The sequence below is a fragment of the Pleurodeles waltl genome, chromosome 11 (assembly GCF_031143425.1).
Source record: "Pleurodeles waltl isolate 20211129_DDA chromosome 11, aPleWal1.hap1.20221129, whole genome shotgun sequence".
In the NCBI taxonomy this organism is placed as follows: domain Eukaryota; kingdom Metazoa; phylum Chordata; class Amphibia; order Caudata; family Salamandridae; genus Pleurodeles; species Pleurodeles waltl.
In genome coordinates, this window is record NC_090450.1 from 951,276,177 (window position 1) to 951,299,520 (window position 23,344).

Here is a 23,344-nt window from a genome sequence, read left to right on the forward strand (position 1 = left end):
TGTGAAAAAGTTACTAGTTCAGACCCGAGAGATATTGATAAGGTGAGGAATCTGCATGAAGATGTATCTATCAGAATGTCAAAGGACCAATGACAAGGAGTGTGATTAGATGGATGGCTTTTGAAAATGAACCTAAAATTCAATAAATTGATGTGTACTTCTTGCTTCTGTCGTGGAGCTATTTGAGTTGCCTATATTGTATGTAGTCTGCAAAAAAGTTAATCAAAATGTACTTTTGCTTGGAAGAAATTTCTCTCACAGTTTTAAATTAAGGAGTGTCAAAGCCTCAAAAAAGAAACTAACCACAGGCTTGATTCACGATAACTAAAGTGATCTCAACTAGACTTGTCTAGTGCCAGATGTAAGTAGATCATAAAGTCACTTTTTCCCATTTCATTCTTGTACTCCTAGTTTTGATATTTGCATTATAGCACAACCCTACATGTCTCAGAATACACAATAAAAAACGAACTGGAGCACAAAGGACTGCCCCACTTTTCTGCTTTTGATAAATGAACACTCAAAATGTCATAGATGAGGCATTCATATGGCACATACAGTAATAATGTGAATATAGAAAATTAAGATATTGCATAAAAACCTTGTAGCTATACTACAAGACATGTACAAATAGCCTGAAAAGAAATGCTAAGTGCTCAAATAGCAGTGAGGACAGAATCGCACATCCTAGGGGAATGAAATGTGCCTTCACCAGCTAATAAAAGTCTCAGAACCAAAAACAACAAACATTGGTAAAGTCAACTGGTCTTGCTTTGTTGTGTGAAAGTATATAAACAGCATGTGTGCATGTCCCAACTGGCATATTAAAACCAAACATGTCAGCTTTGCCAACGCTTGTTTACAAGTGTATTGCCACACCATATTACGTATGATGAGAGTCCTGATTAAAACATTAAAAAACAAGCCAGCAGATTTGGGGGGAAAAAAAAAAAAAAAAAAATTTTGCTTTCTGTTTACAAAGCATGTCGGACAAAGAAATTAATGTGTGATAATTTAATGTACTTTTGAGATGCAAAATAGTCCCTTATGCTTTGCAATGCATGTGCCCCATAAAAGGTGAAATGCTACACCAAACAGCCAATAGCACGAGGGGGACAATAATTACAGATATGTGTGATAACTTAAGTTACCACACATATCTGAAATAGTTTTGCATGGACTGTGCACCCGTCCCCCTTACATGTTGGCATATTAAACCTGCTGAAATTTAAAGGGTGAAAAATGACAAATTACTGGGAAAAGACGATTTTGGTGTGATAAGTACCAAAATGTAAATTTTATGCCCCACTTTAGGAGAAAAACCTAACACAGGGCTGCTTGTAATGATGGCCAAAGTATATTTTGAAGAACTGATAACATTGGGTTTGAGGATAGCGACACTGTCAAGCCCAGCTGCGTCTCCTCTGCAATGGTGGAGGAGCATTGTCCTGCTGGCTCAGAGCCAGCGCCTGAAAAATAAAACAATATTTTACTATTGTTTTATCTTTCAGCTGTTTGCTGAGCCAGCCTGTGCAGGGTGGGGCTGTGCCTTGGGAGGGGGAGTGGGAGTGAACTTAACTGTGCATGTCTGCTTGGCCAGCCGTCTTAGACTGGCCAAACAGACATGCGCAGTTAGGTTTCTCCAACCCGGCTGTGGTGGACAGCCGGGTTGGAGAAACAGCACAGACTCCCTGTGCCTGAACAAGCAGTAAACCAGTCCGCTCTGGCCAATCCCCGCGCTGCTTTCATGTTTGGTAACAGCAAACAGGGAGTCTGAAGCTGCTGGGACCAGGAAGAGGAATGAGAGGCAGCCAGCAGCACCAGGTAAGTTGTATTATTATTATTAACCCTCCCCGTGCACCCCTCCCCCTTCTGCGCGCTCCTCCGAACCCTGTCCACCCTCCCCACTACCTTTAGAATGCATCGGCGGGCACTAGTTAAGCCATACCTAAACACCATTAGAAATACACTATATATTACAGTTATGCAAGTGCTAGAATAGCACTTCTTTGTTACAAGTACACTACATGTAATCTGGTGAAGATGTACAACAGGAATACATCAACATTTGTTTAAAAATGCATAAACTATGTTGTGATTAGATCTAAGAACTAAAAATCTAGTACATTGCCTAATAGTGTAGTGTGGTTGCTAGTTTACCCATAATGCAACCATGCTACAGCTACAACAAAAACTTTTATATTTTGAAAGTGCTAGGTTACACGTAATGACATAACTGGGCCATGTTAAAGGTTTTATAAACAGATAAAGATATCGGATGACAAAACATCATCACATTGTCGAAATTCAAAAACCCCACCAGCAACTTCAGCAGCTCTTGCTAGATGGGGATCTTTGCTACACTTCTTTCCCACCCTATGCTAAACCTTTGTTTGTGGGTTGTGGCTGACGTTGCACACTTGCAGTAGCACTGACCTTTTTGGACAGATGCATATGTCGTGCATGTAGAATTTAATGGCCTTGGACTGTTCTTTGTTCTTGAAGTGATAGTCTGCCAGCAGGTAATACAACTCATTCAACACTGCAGGATAGACATCTGCACCTTCGGGAAGAGATGGTACCTGAAGAGACACAAGTGAGAATCATTAGGAAGCTGTAACTAAGAAATTATCAAGGTGCTTCCCACGTTGAGTAGCCATGTTAGTATATTTATTGTTATCAGAATGTCACAATATAATAAAATAATGTAAGAAAATAAACAGTATACATAAAAACTATCATTTCTAATCTCTGAACACGTGCTATAACTGAAGTTAATGGCAGTCATTTGTATCAACCTCAAAAGGAGAGAGCTTGAATGAACCAAACTGATCACTTTCACCGAACATACAGACCTCTGCATGCAGTGAACTTATTAATTCACTAAGCTTTTAAACCGGCCTACTGAAGGTATGTACTACAGTTTGTTAAGGGCATTTGTATAATGAACCATTAACATAGTCTTGAATCATTAATGACTGTCCCAGTAGTGCCTATACAAAGTTTCAAGTTTGCAGACTACATTAGCTTGTGATGATGAGTGTTGGATACAGTGTTCTGGTTGTCTCTATGTTTGCTGAGAAAGTCATACTAATTGAGTTGTGGGTGTATGATTTTGTGTCTGAGACATGTCATCATCATACAAAGCCAATTACTTCTCATATCTAGGTTGTTATGCACCTGTTGCCTATGAGTTGACAACTGTCTGAGCTGTGTTGCAAGTAAACATGGTGCTCTGAATGTGATGCATACATATAATGCTCTGTCTAACAAAATTGTGTGTGTGTGTTTCATTGTAATGGAGCTAATGGATGTGTGTGGGATCTTCTTTCTAATGTGTTTGGTTGTGCTAGCGTATTGTTCTACATTAGCAGGTGTGGCAGAACAACATGATTACACATTAAAAGACCCACATTGTGTTAGAGATAAGAGAAATGTTTCACACCTGTTGAGCATGACAGACATTGCCAGCAGGGTGCATCTGTACTAAGTTGCTTGTACACTGTCCTACATAATCACATGAAGTAGTCAATATAGACACAAGAAAACACACCTAACAGTAGCAGTGAGGAGGTGTCCCCAACAAGTTCAACCTATTGTGAACGGCAATGCTTAAAGCTCAAAAAGGGTGATTACGAATAAGAGCCCTTTAGTCTGAACTTGACAGGGTATTTACCAGCAGGAGGATCTAAACCTAGTGCGAGAGATCGCCAGATGTGTGGCATAAAAGATCAAACAGGCCAGAAAGCACTGTGGTGCTGAGGAGAACACTGTTGTCTGCCCCCTTCCGCCTGATTCCTGTGAAGGCACAGAAAAGGATCTAGACCAGTTTCCCCCAAACTGTGGGTCACAAGCCAATTTATGGTAGGTAGTGAAGTCCAAGCAATAAATAAAGCTGTCTTTAAATTCTGTATTTAGTCCGTCACATTTACTGCAATTCAAGACAGAGGTCAAATGTCAGGCTAAGAGTTCTGACAAATTGCTGCCTATTTTTTTCTTTAACATGAGGATTCTTGTTAAGAAACTCTTCACACTGCAGTCAAAGAAAGAGAGTAACATGAATTATGTAGCAATTTTGCCAGGGCACAGAGAGTGTGAAAGGAAAGGTTGTAGGGTGTCATTTGTTGTAACATTACAAAATGTAAATACCTTTAAATTTACTGTACACATCCAGCAGTTCTTCTGTGAGATTGCTCCAGTCTCATTATGACACAAGACCAGAACAGTTGTTAATATTCACGATACATATTGAAAGGGAGAACTGGAAACAAAGTGAGGCAACCAAAGTCTGGATTCTGGACAGAACAAAAGAATATCTATGCAGGCAGCCAAGAGGTCCAGCGGTCTCCGAGTCATTCTCATCGAAATCCAGGATAGAGGATGAAACATCAGTATCACAGTCTGAATATCCTGGACTCACCGCTCAGGAGTATAAGCCCGAAACTGCACTGTGTCCAGAATACCTCCGTGAAAGGGAGCATCTGATAGTGAGTCAGGTGTGACTTCAGCACTTTCATAGTGAACCCCAGCGAATGCAGGAGGTCCACCGTAGTTTGGAGGAGGGAGATGACAGCCTGGGGTGAGCCTGCCTTCAACAGCCAGTCATTGAGATAGAGGAAGACTGAAACCCCTGATCTGCACAGATGAGCGGAGACCACCGCCATCACCTTGGCGAACACCAAAGGGGCGCTGGTAAGGCCAAAGGGGAGCACATGAACTGAAAATACTCGTGACCTACTGTGAACCGCAAGTTACATCTGTGGACAGGCAGGTCGGGAATATGGACATAAGCGTCCTGCAAGTCCAATGCTACCATCCAGTCTCCTAAGTTCAGGTCAGATGAAACCTGAGCCAGTGTGAGCGTCATGAACTTCTTCTTGAGAAGAAGATTGAGGGATTGAAGGTCTAGGATAGGGCAGCGGTCCTTGTCCTTTTTGGGTACCGGAAAATAGCAGGAATAGCAACCACTACCTACGTCTGTCATGGGAACTCTAAGGCTCCCTTGGCCATGAAAGCCATAACTTCCTCGCGGAGAAGGGATAAGTGAGCCTCTGTCATCCGGTCATGGGACAGTGGTATGGATGGAGGGGTAGTCTTGAAGGAGAGAGAGTTGCCCCCTTCTGCAAAATCCACCTGTCTGATGAGATGGATCGCCAGTGGAGCAGGTGATGGCAAATCCTGCCTCTAACTGGTCCCTGATGGGAAGGCAGGCTAGAAAGACTTAGAGGCTGCTGCAGGGGGGAAGAGTGTTTGTAGGGGGGGCTGGCCAGACCGCTGACTCCCTGATCTAAGAGGTCGGTGGATCCCACGTCCTCGACCACACAGATGCTGGGCAGCATGCTCGGCATGGTGGCTGGCTGGGAATGAAGGCGGTTGCAGGCCCCTTCCGTAGCTGAAAAAAGTCAGACTGAGGGGGCCGAAGGGCCACCACGAGGCCCAAGGACCTGGCCATAGCATGAGAATGCTTAAGGCCCTAGAGCGCCAAGTCTGCCTTGTCTCTCGAAGAGACGGGTGCCATCAAAGGGCATGTCCATCAAGGCAGCCTGGACGTGCCCTGAAAAGCCAGACGTCCTCATCCAGGCATGGTTCCTCAGGCCCACTGTCGACACACCACTCTGCCTAGCAAGTCGGTCGTGTCCAATTAGCAATGGATGGTGAACTTTGCTGCATCTCTCCCATTGGCAACTGCCTGAGAGAATACAGCCCTGGCCTCCTCTGGGACCTGTGGCAGGACTTGCACAACCATATCCCATAGCGTGTGGGAGTAAGGATCCCAAAGGCATGCAGTGTTCACAGACCGCAATGCTAGACTGGTCGAAGAAAAAGAAAAACTTCTTCCTAAGTGTGTCCAACCTTTCAGATTCCCTATCCGGGGGTGCAGAAGGTAACACGCCCTGGGAGGTAGAGACTTGGATGACCAAGCTCACAGGGATGGGGTTTTGCATCAGAAAGTTTGGGTCCCCTGGAGCAGGGTGACGGCGGCCCGTAATTGTCCTCTTCACAGGAGACCGGGTGCTGGGTTTGGACCAGGTAACCAGTAGGACATTGCTCCCATTCATTAAAGGGGAGCATGGGTTTTGATGAGGAAGCTCCAGGTTGAAGCATCTGTCAGGAGGTTAGTCCAGACGGTCACCGAAGGCAAATCAAGGTTCAAGACCTCAGCTGCTTTTATCACCACCATAGAATATGAAGCTCCCTCCATCATAATGACGGTAGGGGAAGAAAGCATGCCAGTATCTAGAGAAGTCTCCGGTTCACTGACCTCTCCCAAGTCTGTATGCCAGTCCATAGTGTAGGAAGCTGGCCTCTGTTGTGGTGAGCACCTATGGTGTTATCACCTTTGAAAAGGTCCAGTTAGCACCTATTAGTGAAGTGTAGGCAGTGTCTAGGAAGCCTAAAGAGGTAGCTGTGAATGAGCAGCCAATACTTATCTAGTCACACAGCACAATCACACATGAAAGAACCACGCAGTGTTACAAAAATAAAGGTACTTTATTATAGTAACACTACACTAAATTACTTATAAGCAGTTCCCCCCAAATGGAGGCAAGTACACACTAATTAATTAACATTAGCAATCGGAAAATAGCAGAGAAACAACAAGCACCGGCAAAAGCATTAGAAAATAGGGAGGGCCAAACCATATACTAAGAAAGTGGAATGTGAGATACAGTTCCCCCACCCAAGGATGTGGAGTCGTTGGAGTGGAGCTGGAGAAACTGGGAACCCCAAGAGGTGATTATCAAAGTGATCCCCAGCAACCAGGAGAGCAGAGGTAAGTACCTGGTTTTCCCCAGCTCCAACTGGAGGACTTAGCAAAAGAACTGTGCAAGACCCGGACCAGACTGTAAGAACTTAAAGGTGGATTGCAGCAGAAAAGTACCTGCAAGGGAAAGGGACAGCAGAATCCAGTTTGTGATGGAGTGTCCAGTCGTAGCAGGAGCCACTACCCACCCTTCTGTGGCTGCAGGACCAGGTCGAAAGAAGAGGACCAGCTGTGCAGCGCAGGAGGTGAAGAGGTGTCCCTGAAGCGATACAGATGGTGTCCCACGTCGGCTGTCGGGTTGCAGTGGGTCAGTAGTGCAGGAGTACCACCAAGAAAGCCTTGGTAAATGTAAAGGAAGGAAAAGAAGAGTTGCAAGGCTGAAGAAAACCAGCAAGGCCAAGGGGACTCAACCCAGGGAGGGGAGTCCGAGGTGACCCTCAACCATCGGGAGAGCCAAGAGAAAAACAGTACATCCCCTACAGGCAATCCACTGGCGGCAGGCACAGCAAGGCTCAGTCAGCACACCTGAAGAGGAGTCCCACATTGCTGGAACAGCAGAGAGGAGACTGTGCTTGGCAGGGAGAAGTGCTGGGGGTTGGGGCTACACAGAGCCTGAAGATCCCTTGGAGCAGGAGCAAACAAGCCTTGGAAGCTGCACGAGACACGGTGCACAAGGGTGATGTCCTGCGAGGAGAGGCAAGGGCTTACAGTCTCCCAAGTTGGACAGCTGGCAGAAAAGACCACTCCGGACAACCACCTGTGATGCAGGATCCACGCAGTTCCAGAGGAGAACAGATCCACCAGCCGGTCGTCGATGCAGTTGGTGAGTGCAGATAGAGGGGAGTGACTCCTTCACTTCAAGGGAGATTCCTTCTTACTTCTTGCTGCAAGCTGAAGTCTTGCCAACCTCAGAGGATGCACAGCCGGGGAAAGGTTGCAGTTGCTGGAAGTAGCTGGAGAAACAATGTTGCAAAGCGGAGTCGTCCCTGGAGTTGCATATTGCTGGTCCCTGGTGAGTCCAGTTGCGGTTCCAATGGCCAGAAGATGAAGTAAACGATGCAGAGGAGTCCGGGTGGAGTCTTGTACGTCGAATATGAGGACCCATCTGCAAGGGAGTCCCTAAACAGCCCTGAAAGGGGGACTGGTCACCTGCAATGTGACCACCAATCAGGAGGGGGCTGTGTCGCCACCTACCTGACCTGGCCACTCAGATGCTCCCAAGGACCTCTGCACATCTTGGATTCAAGATGGCAGAATCAAGTGGCCTCTTGAAGGAGCTCTGGGCACCACCCCTGGGTCGGTGATAGACAGGGGAATGGTCACTTCCCTTTCCATTGTCCAGTTTCGTGCAAGAGCAGGGACCGGCGGTTCCCTGGACTAGTGCAAACCTGTATATGCAAAGCATACCGCTGATTTGGGGAGGCCTCCCCTCCCAAGCATGTAACACCTATTTCCAAAGGAGAGGGTGCTGCCTCCCTCGCCCGCAGGAAATCCTTTGTTCTGCCCCCCCGCTTGAACTGGTCAAGCAGCAGGAGGGCAGAAACTGGTCTGTGGGGGTGGCAGCAGCGTGGGCTGCCTGGAAAACCCCAGGAGCAATACTGAAGGTCCTCTAAGGATCCCCCAAAGTGCACAGAATCATACAACCAATACTGGCAACAGTATAGGGGTATGCTTCCGACATGTTTGATACCAGGTTCAGAGTCACCATTATGTACCTGGACATAGGTTGACCTGTGTCCATTACACAGGTAAAATGGCTTCCCCACACTTAACGAAGTCAAATGCATTGGAACTGGAGTTTGCAGGGGCACCTCTGCTCATGCAGGGGTGCTCTCACACACAGCCACCTGCACCCTGCCCTCTGGGCTAGGAGGGCCTACCAAAAGGGTGTCTTACAGTGACTAGGTGCAGTGACCTGTGGTGAAAGGGTGCATGCACCTTTTCACGCAGGCTGCAACGGCAGGCCTGCAGACACATTTTGCATGGGCTCCCAAGGGTGGCACAATAAATGCTGCAGCCCATGGGGAACCCCTTGTGCCCCAATGCCCTGGCTACCTAAGTACCATATACTAGGGACTTATAAGGGGGCACCAGTATGCCAACTGTGGGGTGTGCACGGTCTTAGGCAACCAAATTTAGAGGGAGAGAGCACAATCACTGGGGTCCTGGTTAGCAGGCTCCCAGGGAAAAACAGTCTACCCACACTGATAGGCAAAAAGTGGGGGTAACCATGCCAAAAAGAGGGTACTTGCCTACATATAGTGTCTTGGAGCTGGTATTCTAAAGGGTCCAGCCACCCCTCCCATTCCTCACCGTAACCTGGTCCATAAGAAAGGGGCTCAGGATTCAACATAGGAGACAAGGCTCCTGTTGGCGTTGGAGTCCACGTCGGACAGTGCTCATCCGGCTCTGTGTCGGAGTCAGCAATGAGATTGGGAATGGTGCCCCCCGTAGGAATGGGAGGAGCTGGGAGCTACAGAGTTGGAACTGGCTTTGGGGAAGGTCGGAGTGATACAACAGATATTGGTCCAGATCCAGATCCATGGGTGCCCCTTGGTGCCGAGGCCGAAGCAGCGGGCGTGGAACCCGAAGGGGCCCCCTTTGACTCTGCAGAGTCCCAAGGTGCCTCTGCGGTGTCAAACTGCCCAAAACTGAGGAGCATGGCATCATAAAACTTCTTGAGTTAGGGAGTGGTCGCTCTAGCTCCCGGAAACTCGGAGAAGCCTGGAGTCGGCCCAGTCATAGACTCCGCAGAGCCAGACCTAGAACGTCGATGCTCACTCGTCTTGTTGGCCGACAGATGAGGAGAAGTTGAAGAAAGCTTCGACTTCTTGCTTTTCTTCTTGTGCCTCGACTTACCCGATCTCCTGGAGGACTTGGAGTGGGACAACAACGATGGAGGACCCCGCAACTGATCCCGGGACCTTCCTCTCGACCACGATCTCAACTTGCAAAGTCGAGCATCAGGATGCCACCAGCTTCAGGGACCGCTCACTCAAAGCCTGTGGATGCATGATGTAACACTTTGAGCTGGTGCTTAATTTATCAATAAAAAGGTGCTGGTGCTCAAAGGTTCAAAGCCCTCCTCTTAAACATGCGGCTTCTGCAATTAAATGTGGGAACACGAATACTGAGACGGCGTAATCCTGAAACCATCTTGGGCCTTTTCAATCTATTTAAAGCCACTCCCTGCCCCTTCAGCTCACTCTAGCAGCTTTATACTTTCTTCCTTTGTGACGCTTTTTGGTTTTTCACTTCCTCCGTCTTTCCCATATGTGTCTTTTGCTCGCAGCAAATGCTTGAGGCAGAAGAATAAGCCCCGGCCCTCAAAAATAAGTGCTGGTGCTCTGCACCGGAAACAACAAGCACAAATTAAGCACTGCTCTGAGCATGACTTAGGGTTGTGGTCACGTGCAGATCTGTCACGGACACTGCCTGATGAGAGGAACTGCAGGGCTTAAACCCAGTATTCCTCAATAACATCCTCAATGCACCAGGAGTAGAAAAGCTGACAAAATCTTTGAAAAGTAAAAAAAAAAACAGTCAAAAAATTACAGAGGGGCAGCTCTCCTCGGATCAGCACTAGCTGACGTAGAAAGAAAAGAACTGACTGTAGTGTAGGCAGTTCTAGATAACCTGAGCTCTCAAAAGGGTAGCTGTAGAGAGCAGCTAAGGATTATCCAGGAGGATTTAAAGCAGTTGCAAATATCACACAGGTTAGTCAGTGATGTACACACGAGAAAGAACCACACCAGTGTTAGAAAAATATGTTATATTTACTGTAACACACACTCTAGAACTAACTTTGGTATAACTCCTAACCAGATATATGAACATACCAAAATATATTTAGCAACAGGCAAGTAAAGGCTTAAAATAACATGGGCCCCTATTGGGAGGGGGTCGGGGGGAGAGGGAGGGACCATATACCAAACAAAATGGGATGTGAAAATCACTCCCAACCCACACTACCACCCAAGGACCCTTAGGACTGTAAAAGTACTAAAAACCCAAAGGTAAGTAGGTAGGATTACCCCATTGCCCGTGTGCAGAGTTGTAATTCCAGGTCAGTGTCCATAGGATAACAGGGAAGTCACGGTTGGAGTTTTTTTTAGTTTTAGGACCCTTCCCCGAGGAACAAGGGAGGTTGAATAGTGACCCCCCACCCTTGGATACCCAGAACAGCAGAGGACCTATGCCAGGGAGCCCAGGTGCAAGGGGTGAAGTTGTGTCGGAACCTCCCATTGAAGTCAATGGGGACCATGGTTGTCCAGCTGCTGTTGTGATCCATAGACCAGGTCGGTGGAACACAGGCATGAATTCCTGAAGAAGAGGACCTAAGGAAAAAGGGGACAGAATCCAGACCACCCAGAGGTGCCCAGTCAGTGCAGGAGGGCAATGCCCACTCTTCTCAGAGATGCTTCCCTGTTGGACGGTGGCTGAAGAAGTGCAGCTGTGGAGTCCAGGCTATGCAGGGAGCTCCCAGGAGTCGTCTACGAGCTGTCCCATGCCGGTCGTCGAACTGCAGAGGGATCAATGGTCAGAGGGACCACCAACAAACCTCAGCAAATGCAGGGAGGTACTGCATAGAGATTGCAGGAGTTCTGGGGACCAGCAAGGTCCAGGCAATCGAACCTTGGCAACTGAGTCAGGGCCAGCCCTCAACAAGCAGGAGAGGCAGCGGGAATCGCTAGATCCCTGAGGTGGACAAGGTGTTGCAGTAAGGCTTCGGCAACACAGCAAAGAGGGATGACCACATCGCAGGAGTTGCAGAGAAGACTTATTTCTTGGAGCTGTGTAGTACTGGAGGGTGTTGTTTCTTAGAGCTAGGAGGTTTCTGGACTGGAGAGCCAACAAGCCTTGGCAACGACAAAGATGCGGTGTACAGGGGTTCCGTTCAAGCAGCTCCAGCGAGGGACCTCAGACTTCCCAGTTCAGACCTCTGGAGAGTCACAGAGCCACCACCTGTGTTGTAGAGCCTTGAACTGTCTGTGGGACAGAGGGATCCACAAACCAGTTGAGGTGCCTGCGGATGCAGGGGAGTGACTCCTTCATTTCAAGGGAGATTCCTTCTTGCTCCCAAGTGCAGGCAGAGTCCTTGTGTCTCTGGAGGATGGACAGCCACCTAGGTTGCAGAAGTCTTGCAAAACATGGAAAAAAGTTGCAGTAGGAGAGCTCCTACTGGTTACAGTCTTGCTCTTGGTTCCAGCAAAGAACAGGAGAGGTTCCAGTGTCCAGGTTACAGAAGTGTCTTGCAGAGGAAACTTGTAGAAAGATCTGGAAGTCTTGGAGACGAATCTGTGGTCCCACCTTCAGTGGAGCCCTTAAGAAAACCAGGAAGGGGGTTGGACACTTACTACAGTGATTATAGGCACAACAACCGAAAAAAAACAGATGACGGACCTACTCAGCTAAATGTTAAGAAAACAATAGCCAGCTACCCTCCACATCTATAGGCAACAGTTGCAGAAAGCAAAACAATTGTATTATACACCTCTAATTTACCAGGCTGCGAATCTGTTTTTCTGAACAATTAAAGTCACCACTATCATTGCAAGGTTCCATCTCATATTCTAAAGTAGTATGGAACTGTCAATCCATTTTTTGTGCAGATAAAAGTAAAAAGACAAAGACACATATTGCACAAGACTGTATAGCATGGACAAAAACTGCGGCATTAACCCTAGAGCCTCCACTGTTGACAATCTACCATTAAGTGAACTATGGATGTCGTCTTGTAGTCATCCATCAGAATCCCCTGCTGATCTGTGCCAGCCAAGAATAACAAAATTGTTTGGCCTCCATCAAGGCCCCTTATCTTTCGTTGTCATTTAGCAGTTCTCTGAAGCAGGGAAGTGCCTCTTCGTTGTAATCAATGGTCCAGCTTTTCATAAAAAAGCTGGTTTTACGTTTACCATTTATTCCTGGAACTAAACCTTGCACAAATGGATTAATGTTTAGCTGGATTTTTTTCTGGCAGGCTTTCATCCTGGACAAAGCAAGCGTTGGTCCTAATTTTATTCTGGGTTCACCTAAAGCGACTGGTGGACCATAACAACTGCTGTTACCCTAGTCCTACTAGATCTTTCTGTTGCCTTTGACCCTGCCATGCTTCTTACCAGGCTCCAAGAAGTGGATACTGAATTTATTTACGTTTAGTAACAATGTTTCTGGTAAAGACTTTATCTAACTGCAGATCGCTCAATTTGAGAATAACCCTGAAAACACTAGTCTGGATCGACAATATTTTCCAGCAATGCTCCTACTTGCCAGTAGGTGGTGTTGTGTGTGCCAGGATGACCTGATACTGCCCCAGAAGTGACACCAAGGAGCCGCATATATAAACGCCACCCCCTGCATCCCAACATCACCTTCTAGTCTTTTCCCTTTTCATGACCTTGGAGGCAGGGCACTAAACATTTGTAGGCGACAGTGTGCTCAGCTCTAATATGGGTAATTTGTTTAAACAGAGGTCACTCCAAAGAACGAGGAGGTTGGAGAGCAGTGGGCAATCTGCGGTTAGATAAGAGTATTCAAAAGAAAGAACATTACAAAAGGTAAATAACTTATTCTTCTGGTCGATACCTCTAAGAACAGATTCTTCAGTTTTAGAATAGATATCAAATAGGATTCAAATAAAAATATCCACCAGAACTAATGGGGCAAAGTAACCTTCCCACCAGACCAAGTTGACAAAGAAGTAATGCTTCCAAAACCATAAGGACCATAAGGACTGATGCCTACGTCGCAACCTGACGCAAATCAAGGGCAGGCATCTCTTGTGCCAGTTCTGTTGTAGTTTAGTGCCCTGCTCCAGGTGGGATGGGCTCTCACACCCTCTGGGGTGTTTGTTGGCCAGTTCATAGCAGATCTTGATGCAGAGCACTAGCCACCTCAACAGGGTCCTCTCCTGCGCAGTCTTTCCTTTCGTCACTCCAGAAAATTCACAAAGAGCTGATTGTCCACTCAATGGGCCTTTGTACCATGAAGGCAAAAACAAAGCCCTATTTGCGTTCAACTGATGGGGCCTCTCCTCAAGACTCCTCCTTGAGGGTGGGGGGAGAGCAAACAACACAGGTAGAGTGACCAAATGCCCAACACAGAAGGGATTCACAATTTTAGGCAAAAATGCCATCAAAGTCCTCAGCGCTAATTTGCCTGGGAAGAAGGTGGTGTAGAGCGGTTGTCCTGAAAGTGCCTGCGGCTCATTCATGCAAACAGATGATATAACAGCAATGAAGACAGCTACTAAACAGTCTTGAAGGGTGTACATAAGAGGAATGTCAAGAACAATTTAAGGTCCTACTGTGTATTGAATTTATAAATAACCGTAATCACAGCTGGAGATTTAACCATAGATGTCACCTTAGACCTATCCACTACAAGGAAGCTCTATTATATTTCCAGAGACTGTCAGATATTCAAACCTGTCATCATGTACTAGATTTTGTTACAGCTTCTTTAAGTATTAGGAAAAGGTCTACTCTATTTTAAATTCGTATATCTTAGTGAAAGTCTACTATTTTAGATAATATCTGTATTTTTGAGCTTTTGTTATTTCTTAATCATGTTTAGTATATTTATCTGCAATTTGTCAAGGGGTTTTAGATCGGATGTTTATATGGTGTTCTTAGAAATTGTTTTATAGTTTTTAATTGTGTTTTACATTATTTATAGACCGGTAATATGTGTTCTGGTTTGCACTTTTATGACAACTGCCGAATAAAGTTATTCGACCGACCGACCATAGATGTTTGGTATGGCAAAGGCAGAAATGCCAAAAGGGCAGCCATTTAAGCTACTCACCTTTGGTAATGCTTTTTCTGGTGGATACTCTAAGCACCAATCCCTCAGCTTTACAATATTCCCCAGGCATTAGACTGGGTCAAGAAATGTTCACAGTAGTGCACCTGTGTGACATTGTATGACTCTATGTGGACCTCTTTCCACCCCAGAATTGAGGAAACGGAGCTGCATATCATCCGTTGCTTAATGGACGCTTTAGATCTAGCCATGGTTCTCAAACTAGGGGTTGGAATATGCCTTGTACCATCTTAGCATGTATTCGTAAAATGTGATCTGCCAGGTACCGCTAGCTGAGCTCATCTGCCCTGTTTTTCAATGACCCCGCCAACTGGTCCACAATCATGGGAATGCCTCAACCACCTCAACAGGCGTACAGCCACCTAGGACAGGATCTAGAACCCAACTCCATCCTACTTGTTGCAATACCACATGGTGGAGATGTTGTCCGTGAGCACCTGCACCAGGGATCCCTGGTGGACGGTAGAAAGGCCTTAACATCAGATGAATGTCCCACAACTCCAACAAATTGATATGAAGTAGGATTTCTGCCAGAGACCAGAGCCTCGTGATCTCCTCCGAATCTCCACCTCTCCCCGATGGCCTCCCCAACCCAACAGTGATGCATCCTTCAAAACCATCAGCTGTGGGTAGGAAAAAGAGAGGGGTTGCTGCTGGTCCAACTGTCTTCGAGCATCCACATCTTGTGCAGTCTCTAACGAATCTTATATGACATCCCACAGGTTTTGGTGCTGGGCTCACTGAGACTTCAGATCCCACTGCAGAGTCTGCATATAGGATCCGGCAAAGTGGGCAAGCAGGATGCCTGAGACAGCAGGTCAAGAAATCCTCAGGGGCTCCAGGGTGTATCTGAAACATTGGGAGGGTCATAATTTCCAGGGCTAGTTGCAGCCGAGGAATGGCCCTTATCTACACCATGTCCAAGAAGGATCCAACAAAAGGGAACTTTACAAAGAAGTCAGGTGTGACTTGAGCTCGTTGATCAAGAACCCCAACAATGCCAGGAGGTTCGCCATCCTCTGGAGATGGTGTACGATGGACTTCGGTGAGTCCGCCCTCTACGGCCAGTCATTGAGGAAGGATAAAACGAGTATCCCTGGTCGCCAAAGATGGACGGCAATGACTACCAACACTTTCAAGAACACTTGAGGGGTGCTGGTAAGGTTGAAGAACAGCTTGGCAAATAGAAAATGCTCTTAGTTTGGACCACAGGTAACGTCTGTGGGACTTCAGGACAGGCACTTGAAAGTAGGAGTCCTGCAGGTCCAAGGCTACCACTCAATCGTACGGATCTAGGGCAGACAGAACCTGGGCCAGTGTAAGCATTTTGAATTTGTCCTTCCACAGGAAAACATTTAGATGGCGAACATTTAAAAAAGGATGAAGGCCTCTGTCCTTCTTCAGCACAATGCAATAACAGGAGTATTTTTCCGAGACAGCACCTCCTTGATGCCCCTTGGGACAGTGCATCTCGCACCTTTTTCAGTAAGATGGATCAGTGCTCCTCTGAAAGTGGCTCTGATGTAGAAGAATGCTTTTGTGGTTCGGAAAGAAAAGAAACAAAGGTCAGCCCTGCTGGACAATCAGAAGGACCCATCTGTTGGATGTGATGGATTGCCACCCTGAGAGAAACTGCTGGATCCTGCCGCCGACAGGGTGGTTGTGCACCATTAAAGGCTTTGAGACTGATACAAGGGAAGGGAAATGGGAAGCTTGCTGTACCTGGTGACCTGCACGTTGCCTGCCTGATCGATGTCCCAGACCATAAAAAGACGGCAGTGACAGCAGCGGGAGCTGGGTGGCCTGACACTGCCTATACACTAAACTTATGAAGTATCTAGGGAAAGGCCTATTCAGATGAGAAACTGTCTGGTAGGGTTTAAAAGGCCCAGAGAACGTGCAATGGATCAGCTTTCATTGAAGTATTCAAGGGCAGACTTGGCCTCATCACGAAATCATCGAAAGGCATATCCATTAGGGATGTCTGTAAACCTTCTGAGAAATCAATTGATTGCATTCACACAAAACAAAGGGGGACACACATCTGCAGACTGCTTGCCCGTGGCAATCGGCAGTCTCCAGACAAGCTCAAATCACATATTTGGCTGCATCATGGCCATTTTGAATCATTTGAGCTGAGGAGGCCCTAAGCTCCTCTGTGACTGCTAGAAAGATATCCCAGAGGGTGTGAATGTAATAGCCTAGTATGCAAACTGCGTTGGTCAACTTCAGGGCTAGCTTGACCAAAGGAAACATACCTTTCCCAAAAGCTTTAATCTTTTTCGGCTCCTTGTTGGGGAGGGTTGTGGGAAATGAATTAGGACATATTTTACTGGTGGAAGTTTGAACACCAAACTCTCAGGAGTAGGATGTTGAGTAAGAAAACCAGGTTTGCCAGGTACCGTTCAACAGCATCTGAACACCCGTCTGTTCACCAGTGGACAAGAATAAGGCTGGGACCAATTGCTCATAAGAGTATCAGTTAGAGCTTGTTTGAATGGTAGGAAAGTTGTAGAACTTCAATAAAGATGTTTGTTTTAACTTCTGTTGTAGGTCCAGAACATCAGAAGCATGTCTGATGTCTACAGAAAAACAAACACTCTCTTCTAATGGCAGCCCAATGGGGGAAATTAACTATGCAACATGGGAAGTATCAAGTCCACTGTCCTCCATCAAATCCATATAAAACCTAATCTTCAAAATATGGGATAAATCATTACCATCACCAATTGGTGGCAAACTCTGGCCAGAATGGGAACCAAAAAGCTGATGGGAAATCCGAGGATGGCTCCGCATTAGAGGAAGTATGTTGCCTGAATTTGGCTGTACGGAAACCAGGTGCATTGGAGTGGAGCCAGAGCAAGACCTCGGTAGGGTTCACAATGATTTTGGCTCAAGGTTGGACACCAGAGTCGGTAGCGGAACCCCCTTCGGTGACAGCAACGTCAGGACTGGCACTGATGAAAGAGGGACTGGTGCAGGTGTTGGAAAAATAATTGAAGTCAGAACCGAAGTCAATGCGGAACATGAGGTGGGTTTCAGGGTCTTGGATGGCACATAGGGTGGATCCACCAGTGGTCACCTGACTAGAGGCCCCTGTGCATCCCTGGGAACTGAGGCTACGCCAGACAGAGCCAGAAGTCTGTTAAAAATACACAGCATGGTCTCCCTAAAGGCCGGGACCTGCTGCAGCATTGCTGATGGCCTGAAACTCGGGCACATCAACATCAACTAAGGAATCGGTTCCTCAGTGCGAGATTGGGGGTGAGATCAAGTCGCAGCTTGACACCCTTGCAACTTATCTTAAAGTAGTAACAGGATGGGTCCGAGTTCCGCTTCACCTTCTTGTGTTAATTCTTCCATTTGGACTTCATCTGCAAACAGCACCTGTTGTGGCATCGGCCACAAAAGCAGCTCCATATCCTCGACTTAGAAAGGGAGCGGGACTTACACTTGGAGTTGTGCCTCAAGATCATACACCAAAGACACAGCCTGTGTGCATCACTTCCAAACCTAAACAAAGCAAATGCGGAGCCACATGGCACCACCTAGAGGTGCACAGGAGCGCTGTTGTGATATCTTCAGAATGGCTCCTGGGGAGTATTCTAAAGGTTAGGAACGTGCAGTTAGAAGTATCCATCAGGAACAAGCAGCTACACATTTGTGATTTTGTAGCAGGACATTGGTTAAGCTCGGGACGATTTTGGTTCAAGTTCCCACACGGAAGTTGGCTTCAGCTCATCCATCAGCACCTGAACAGTCAGAATCGGCATTGGAGTGGCAGGAACCAACACTGATCTCGAGCCAGAGTGGAAGACTGTATAAGCATCAGTGTATCCATTGAGCATAGGAGACCTGCTGGTGATAACCTATCTGGAGCCTCTTGCTGTCTGATGGCACATGGAAGCGGAGCAAAGAGAGCTGGAAAAGTATTAAAGATTTGCAGAATGGCCTCCTTGAAATCCTCAGCTGCATGGTTGACGATGGCCTCAGGAAATCTGGATGCATCGGGACCAGCTGAGATACCGGTTCCATGGCACATGACCTCAAGCAGGCGTAACTCAAATGTTGGCACCCTCCTAACCCCTACACTTTACACCCTCCCTTTTAAACAGAAGGAGCAAGATGGAAGCGAGTCCCACTTTACTTTTTTGTACTTGCATCTGGACTTTCACTTCAGCTTACCTCAAGATTTTGAGAGGGTTCAGTCATCAATGGAAGGGTCCCAAGCGGGTCACATGTAAAGATCACAACTGCTTCTTATGTCTGGCGATGTACAGCTTCTACTTGCAGGCTTGTATCCAGATGCCAGGCCCCCCCTTTTCCGGGCTGTGACTAACATCTGCTTCCTGAAGTCACAGAACAGATGGAAACCAGCAGTTTTCATTGGGGACATTGGTTCCTAGCACTCTGTGAAGCTTTTGAAGATGCTTAAAGACCAACAAAGAGCAGAGTTCAAGATACATTTCAGAAGGCGCATGAAAGAAACTGAGGTCAGAGCACAGGAGTGGAGCTTATAAGCACCCAGAGCTGTCCCTTTCAGGTGGTGCGGCAAGTATGAAGTCAGAGTACAGCACCATGATGCCAGTGCGCAGGAGCATTGCAGAAAAGCTCTCTGCATCTAGTCTGTTTAAGGGATATGCTAAAGGAGAGGAAACTATGGTTAGAAGTCTGCACCAGAAGCCTCTGCATAAGAAGAATGAGTGATTCTCAGCAGAGCAGATGCAAATTGTCAAGCTAACTCCCTTTAAGTGGACGTCAAATAAGATGTATTGTGCTGTTCCTCTGGCTTGAAGCTTTTCCCGTATTTATTCAACATCTACATGATGCCTTTGGCCAAATGCTACACTTGTTGGCTATTCAGTATTATTTTTATGCCGAAGACACCAATATGACCGTTGCCAATCATCCATGCAGTCAGTCTAATTTGTTTTCAGGACTATTTTACCAACACACTGGAAAACAGTACTTTGGTGAATGTCAGTCCATTTCTTAAAACTTGATCTAAGTAACACAGAACTCCTTATTACCAGACACTGCCTTGGAGAACCGCAACATGCCTGTTCAGTCAGATGCCATGGCCTCTCTCCCAGGAAATATCGCACTACAGGTTTCTAGGGCATGCTTTTGATAAATTAAACTGCTAAAGAAAATTCTCTCCTTCAGCAATAAAAAATATCATATTTTCATGGTCAACACCCAGGGTCACTCTCAGTTGGACTACTGCAATTCAATGCATTTTGGCCTTTCAGGTAGGCTGACAAAAAAATACAACTGGTACACCATGCAGTTGCTACACTCTTGACCTTGACCAGGAAAAGAGATCACATTCCTCCCATCATTGGATCTCTCCACTCTCTCCAGATAAGTTAATGCATATTATTCAAACCTCTAATTATTGTTCATTGCGCAATACATGGTGCTTCTTCAGCTTTCATGTTAGCCACATTTTCACTTCATGCCACAGAATGCACTTTAAGTTAATCTGGACAATGACTATTTCAACTCCCCAAGAGTTCTCTTCCATAGTGGCAGCAAATGCTTGAAATAATCTCCCTCTCCCAGGTTCCATACTATATCCACACTTCAGATTTTTCACAGAAGGCCAAGGACTCTGCTGTTTCACAACTGGTTTGTATGGAAGAGCAAGCGGTTAACTTCTACCCTTTTTGTGATCTGTGGGTTGCTGTAGTCAGTAGAGTAAATAAGCATTGTTGTTGATAGCCCTCAATAAATATTAAATCACATAACAGGACAAACTGATCTAGAGACAGTTGTCATGCATTTAGAACTGGGGATGTTGTTGGGGAAGGTAGAGTACCAAAGCAGGTGAGGCAGAATATTGCCAAATTAGGCCATATTCAACTGTGCTGGGTGTTGTGCACCCAAGAGCATTCTACTCAAAGGTATGAAGACAGTGGGCTATAGGTCTCTTCCATTTCACATTATGAATACCACACTAAAAACAAGATTACGTCTTGCTCCTTTAATGACCATAACAATGTGGAATGGATTGAAGTTATCAGTCGAAGAGTACATACCAAAGCAGATGTCAAGAACAGGTGACTTACGTGCCAAGACAGTGACAGCTGCCTTGGCCCTGGTAGAATAAGTCCTCCGGTCCCTCAGGAGGCTGCTTCTTGGTCATGTAGCAAATCATAATGCAGAGGTCTATGCACCATGATAAACTCTATTTCTGTATCTCCTTACCTTTAACTGCCCCAGAGAATCCCACAAAAAGCCAATTGTTCACCCAATGGTCTTTGGTATGATCCATGTAAAAGCTAAAGGCTCTTTTGGGGTTCAGCCAATAGAGGCTCTCCTCCACCTTCGAGGGGTGAGGAAGGGCAAATAACTTTGAGAGGGAGATGGGTTGCTCAAACTGAGAAGGCAAAAGGACTTGAGGTAAAAAGAGTGCCCAGATCCTCAACATCAGCTTGTCTGGGAAAAAAGTGTTGAAGGGTGGCCACTTCATGAGAGCCTGGAGTTCACTCATTCAATGAGCTAAATGATCGCAATGAGGAATATGATTTTGAGAGAAAGAAAACACAATATCCAGCACACGAAGAACGTTAGGATTAAATCAAGATCCCAATGTGGCATTGTGAAGTTTGGGAGGTGGACATTTAACCAACTGCATCACAACATGTGATTTAAACAAGGACAGCTGATCTGGTAAATGCAAAAAGGCCGACAAATAATAACCTTTAATGGTGCCCACTGCAAGACCTGGCTGGGCCAAAGATAAAACCAACTACAAAACACTTGGCAGTTTTGCTTTAATAGGGTCTGTATTGCGGGCTCCACAGCATGCCACAAATTTGCCCCAGCACCTTGCGCAAACAGGTTTTGTAAAGGGATGCCTGGCTGCTAGGAGGAAAATCCACAACCTCAGAAGGTATACAGAATGCAATCAACTGCAACTACTCAATCTCTATGCATGGAGGTGTAGATTGTGCAAGCTCGATTGTAGAACCCTTTGCTGCTGCAGCAACAGAAAATCCTCCAGAAAAGGTAGCCTGATCTGAGGACAAATGATCATGTCCAAAAGCCCCAGGTACACACTCCCCTGGGCAAATTCAAAGCCACTAGAATGACCTGGGCCCATTCATTATTGATCTTCAAAACTTGAGGCAGAAGCAGGTGTGCAGGATTTCCATGCTATAGTCTAACATGAACGTGTTCGAGACAGTTGAGCGCATCTGCCAGGAAAATTAAAGATTCCTCCATGTGATTCAAGATCAGTAAGATGCCCTGATGCTCCAGTCAACTCCAAAGGGGCAGCACCTCCTGGCACAAAACCCATCACCCCACTCTGCCCTGCTTTTTGCAGTATCACATGGCAGTGGTGTTATCCGTGAGAACCTGCACCTGCCATTTATTTTCTCTTCTCTTGATGGACGGCAAAGAGGGTTTCAACATAAAGTGGATGGCCCACACCTCCAAAAGATGTATGTGGAGTTGTGTTTCTACTAGAGATCTCTGATCTCCATTTCTCCCAGATTACCTACCTAGCCCAGCAGGGACAAACACCTGGCATCACCGTCAGCTCTCGGTGGGGAAGGGAGAAGGGTCTGTCATTGGTCAGGTTATGGTCTAGCAGCCACCACTTCAGATGTTGTGGAGACTTCACTGAAACCTGAATCACATCCAAAGGTTTTCCTGGTGTTGGCCCACTGACACTTCAGACCCCAATGCAGAGCCTGCATATGCCACCAGGTGCAGTGAAAAAGCATAATGCATGAGGCCAGCAGGCCATATAGCCTCTAAGCTGCAAATCACATAGATCCTAGAATTATTGTGAGGGATGGAAAACCCAAAACTGCACCCTGTGCAGGAGACCTCCTATACAAGGGAGACCCTCCAAAAGAGTCTGGTGTGAATTTGGCTTGTTGATCAAGAACCCCATAGATGTCAGGAGGATCACTGTCATCTGGACGTGGTCTATGACTGACTATGGTGAGCCTGCCTTCAACATTCAGACACTGCAGTAGAGCAAAACTGATATCCCCATCCTCCAAAGAAGGGTGGTGGCCACTGCCAGCATTCTTATGAACATCTCATGGGTGCTGGTAAGCCAAAGGGTAATACGAAAAACTGAAAATGCCTACCTAGAACTGCAAATAGCAACCTGTGGGACGTTAAGTCAGGCACATGAAAGTAGGAGTTCTGCAGGTCCAAGGCATCTATCCAGAAGCCCAGAGCAAAGGCAGACAGAACTTATGCCAGCATGAGCATTTCGAGTTTCAGCAGGAGGAAATAAGAGGAGTAATAATCTGTGCCTATTTCCAAGGCAGGCACACTGTCATTGGTCCCTTTTTCCAGTAGTACCAGCACCTCTTGCAGCAACGTGGATAGGAGCTCCTCTGAAAGCCGCTCTGATGTGAGAGGAAGTTGAGGTGGGTCAGAAAAGAAAGGAAGGGTAAAACCCTGCTGGACAACCTGGAGGATCCATCTTTCAGATAAGATAGCTTGCCGCCTGGAAAGTAAATGTTTGTGGGTTTGAGAGGCACAGACAGCACCAAGGATGAATCTGCTGACATAAATCCAAATGAAGGCCCCAGTGGTTCTCTGGGACCTGCAGGGTGGCTGTGCACTGTTAGGAGCAAACTAAAGTGGATTGGAGGCTGATGCTGCAGTGATTGAGGGCTGGGTGGAGCGAAATCCCTGGTAACCTACATGAGGTCTGCTTGATCCCCAGCCACAATTTGACACAGGTGACTGCTGCTGAATCAGCCTTTTCTCCAAAGAGGT

The 23,344-nt window shown here is 46.5% G+C and overlaps 1 protein-coding gene across 6 annotated transcripts in view; it reads right to left on the reverse strand.

Moving 5' to 3' along the window:
• The window catches only part of CABIN1 (calcineurin binding protein 1), a 1,028,293-nt gene that overhangs the window by 629,898 nt on the left and 375,051 nt on the right, over window positions 1-23,344 (reverse strand). For all 6 annotated transcript variants that reach the window (XM_069215153.1, XM_069215155.1, XM_069215154.1 and 3 more), the window contains exon 22: window positions 2,437-2,582. In XM_069215153.1, the coding sequence (XP_069071254.1) occupies window positions 2,437-2,582 (146 nt within the window). The remainder of the gene's footprint in view (window positions 1-2,436; window positions 2,583-23,344) is intronic.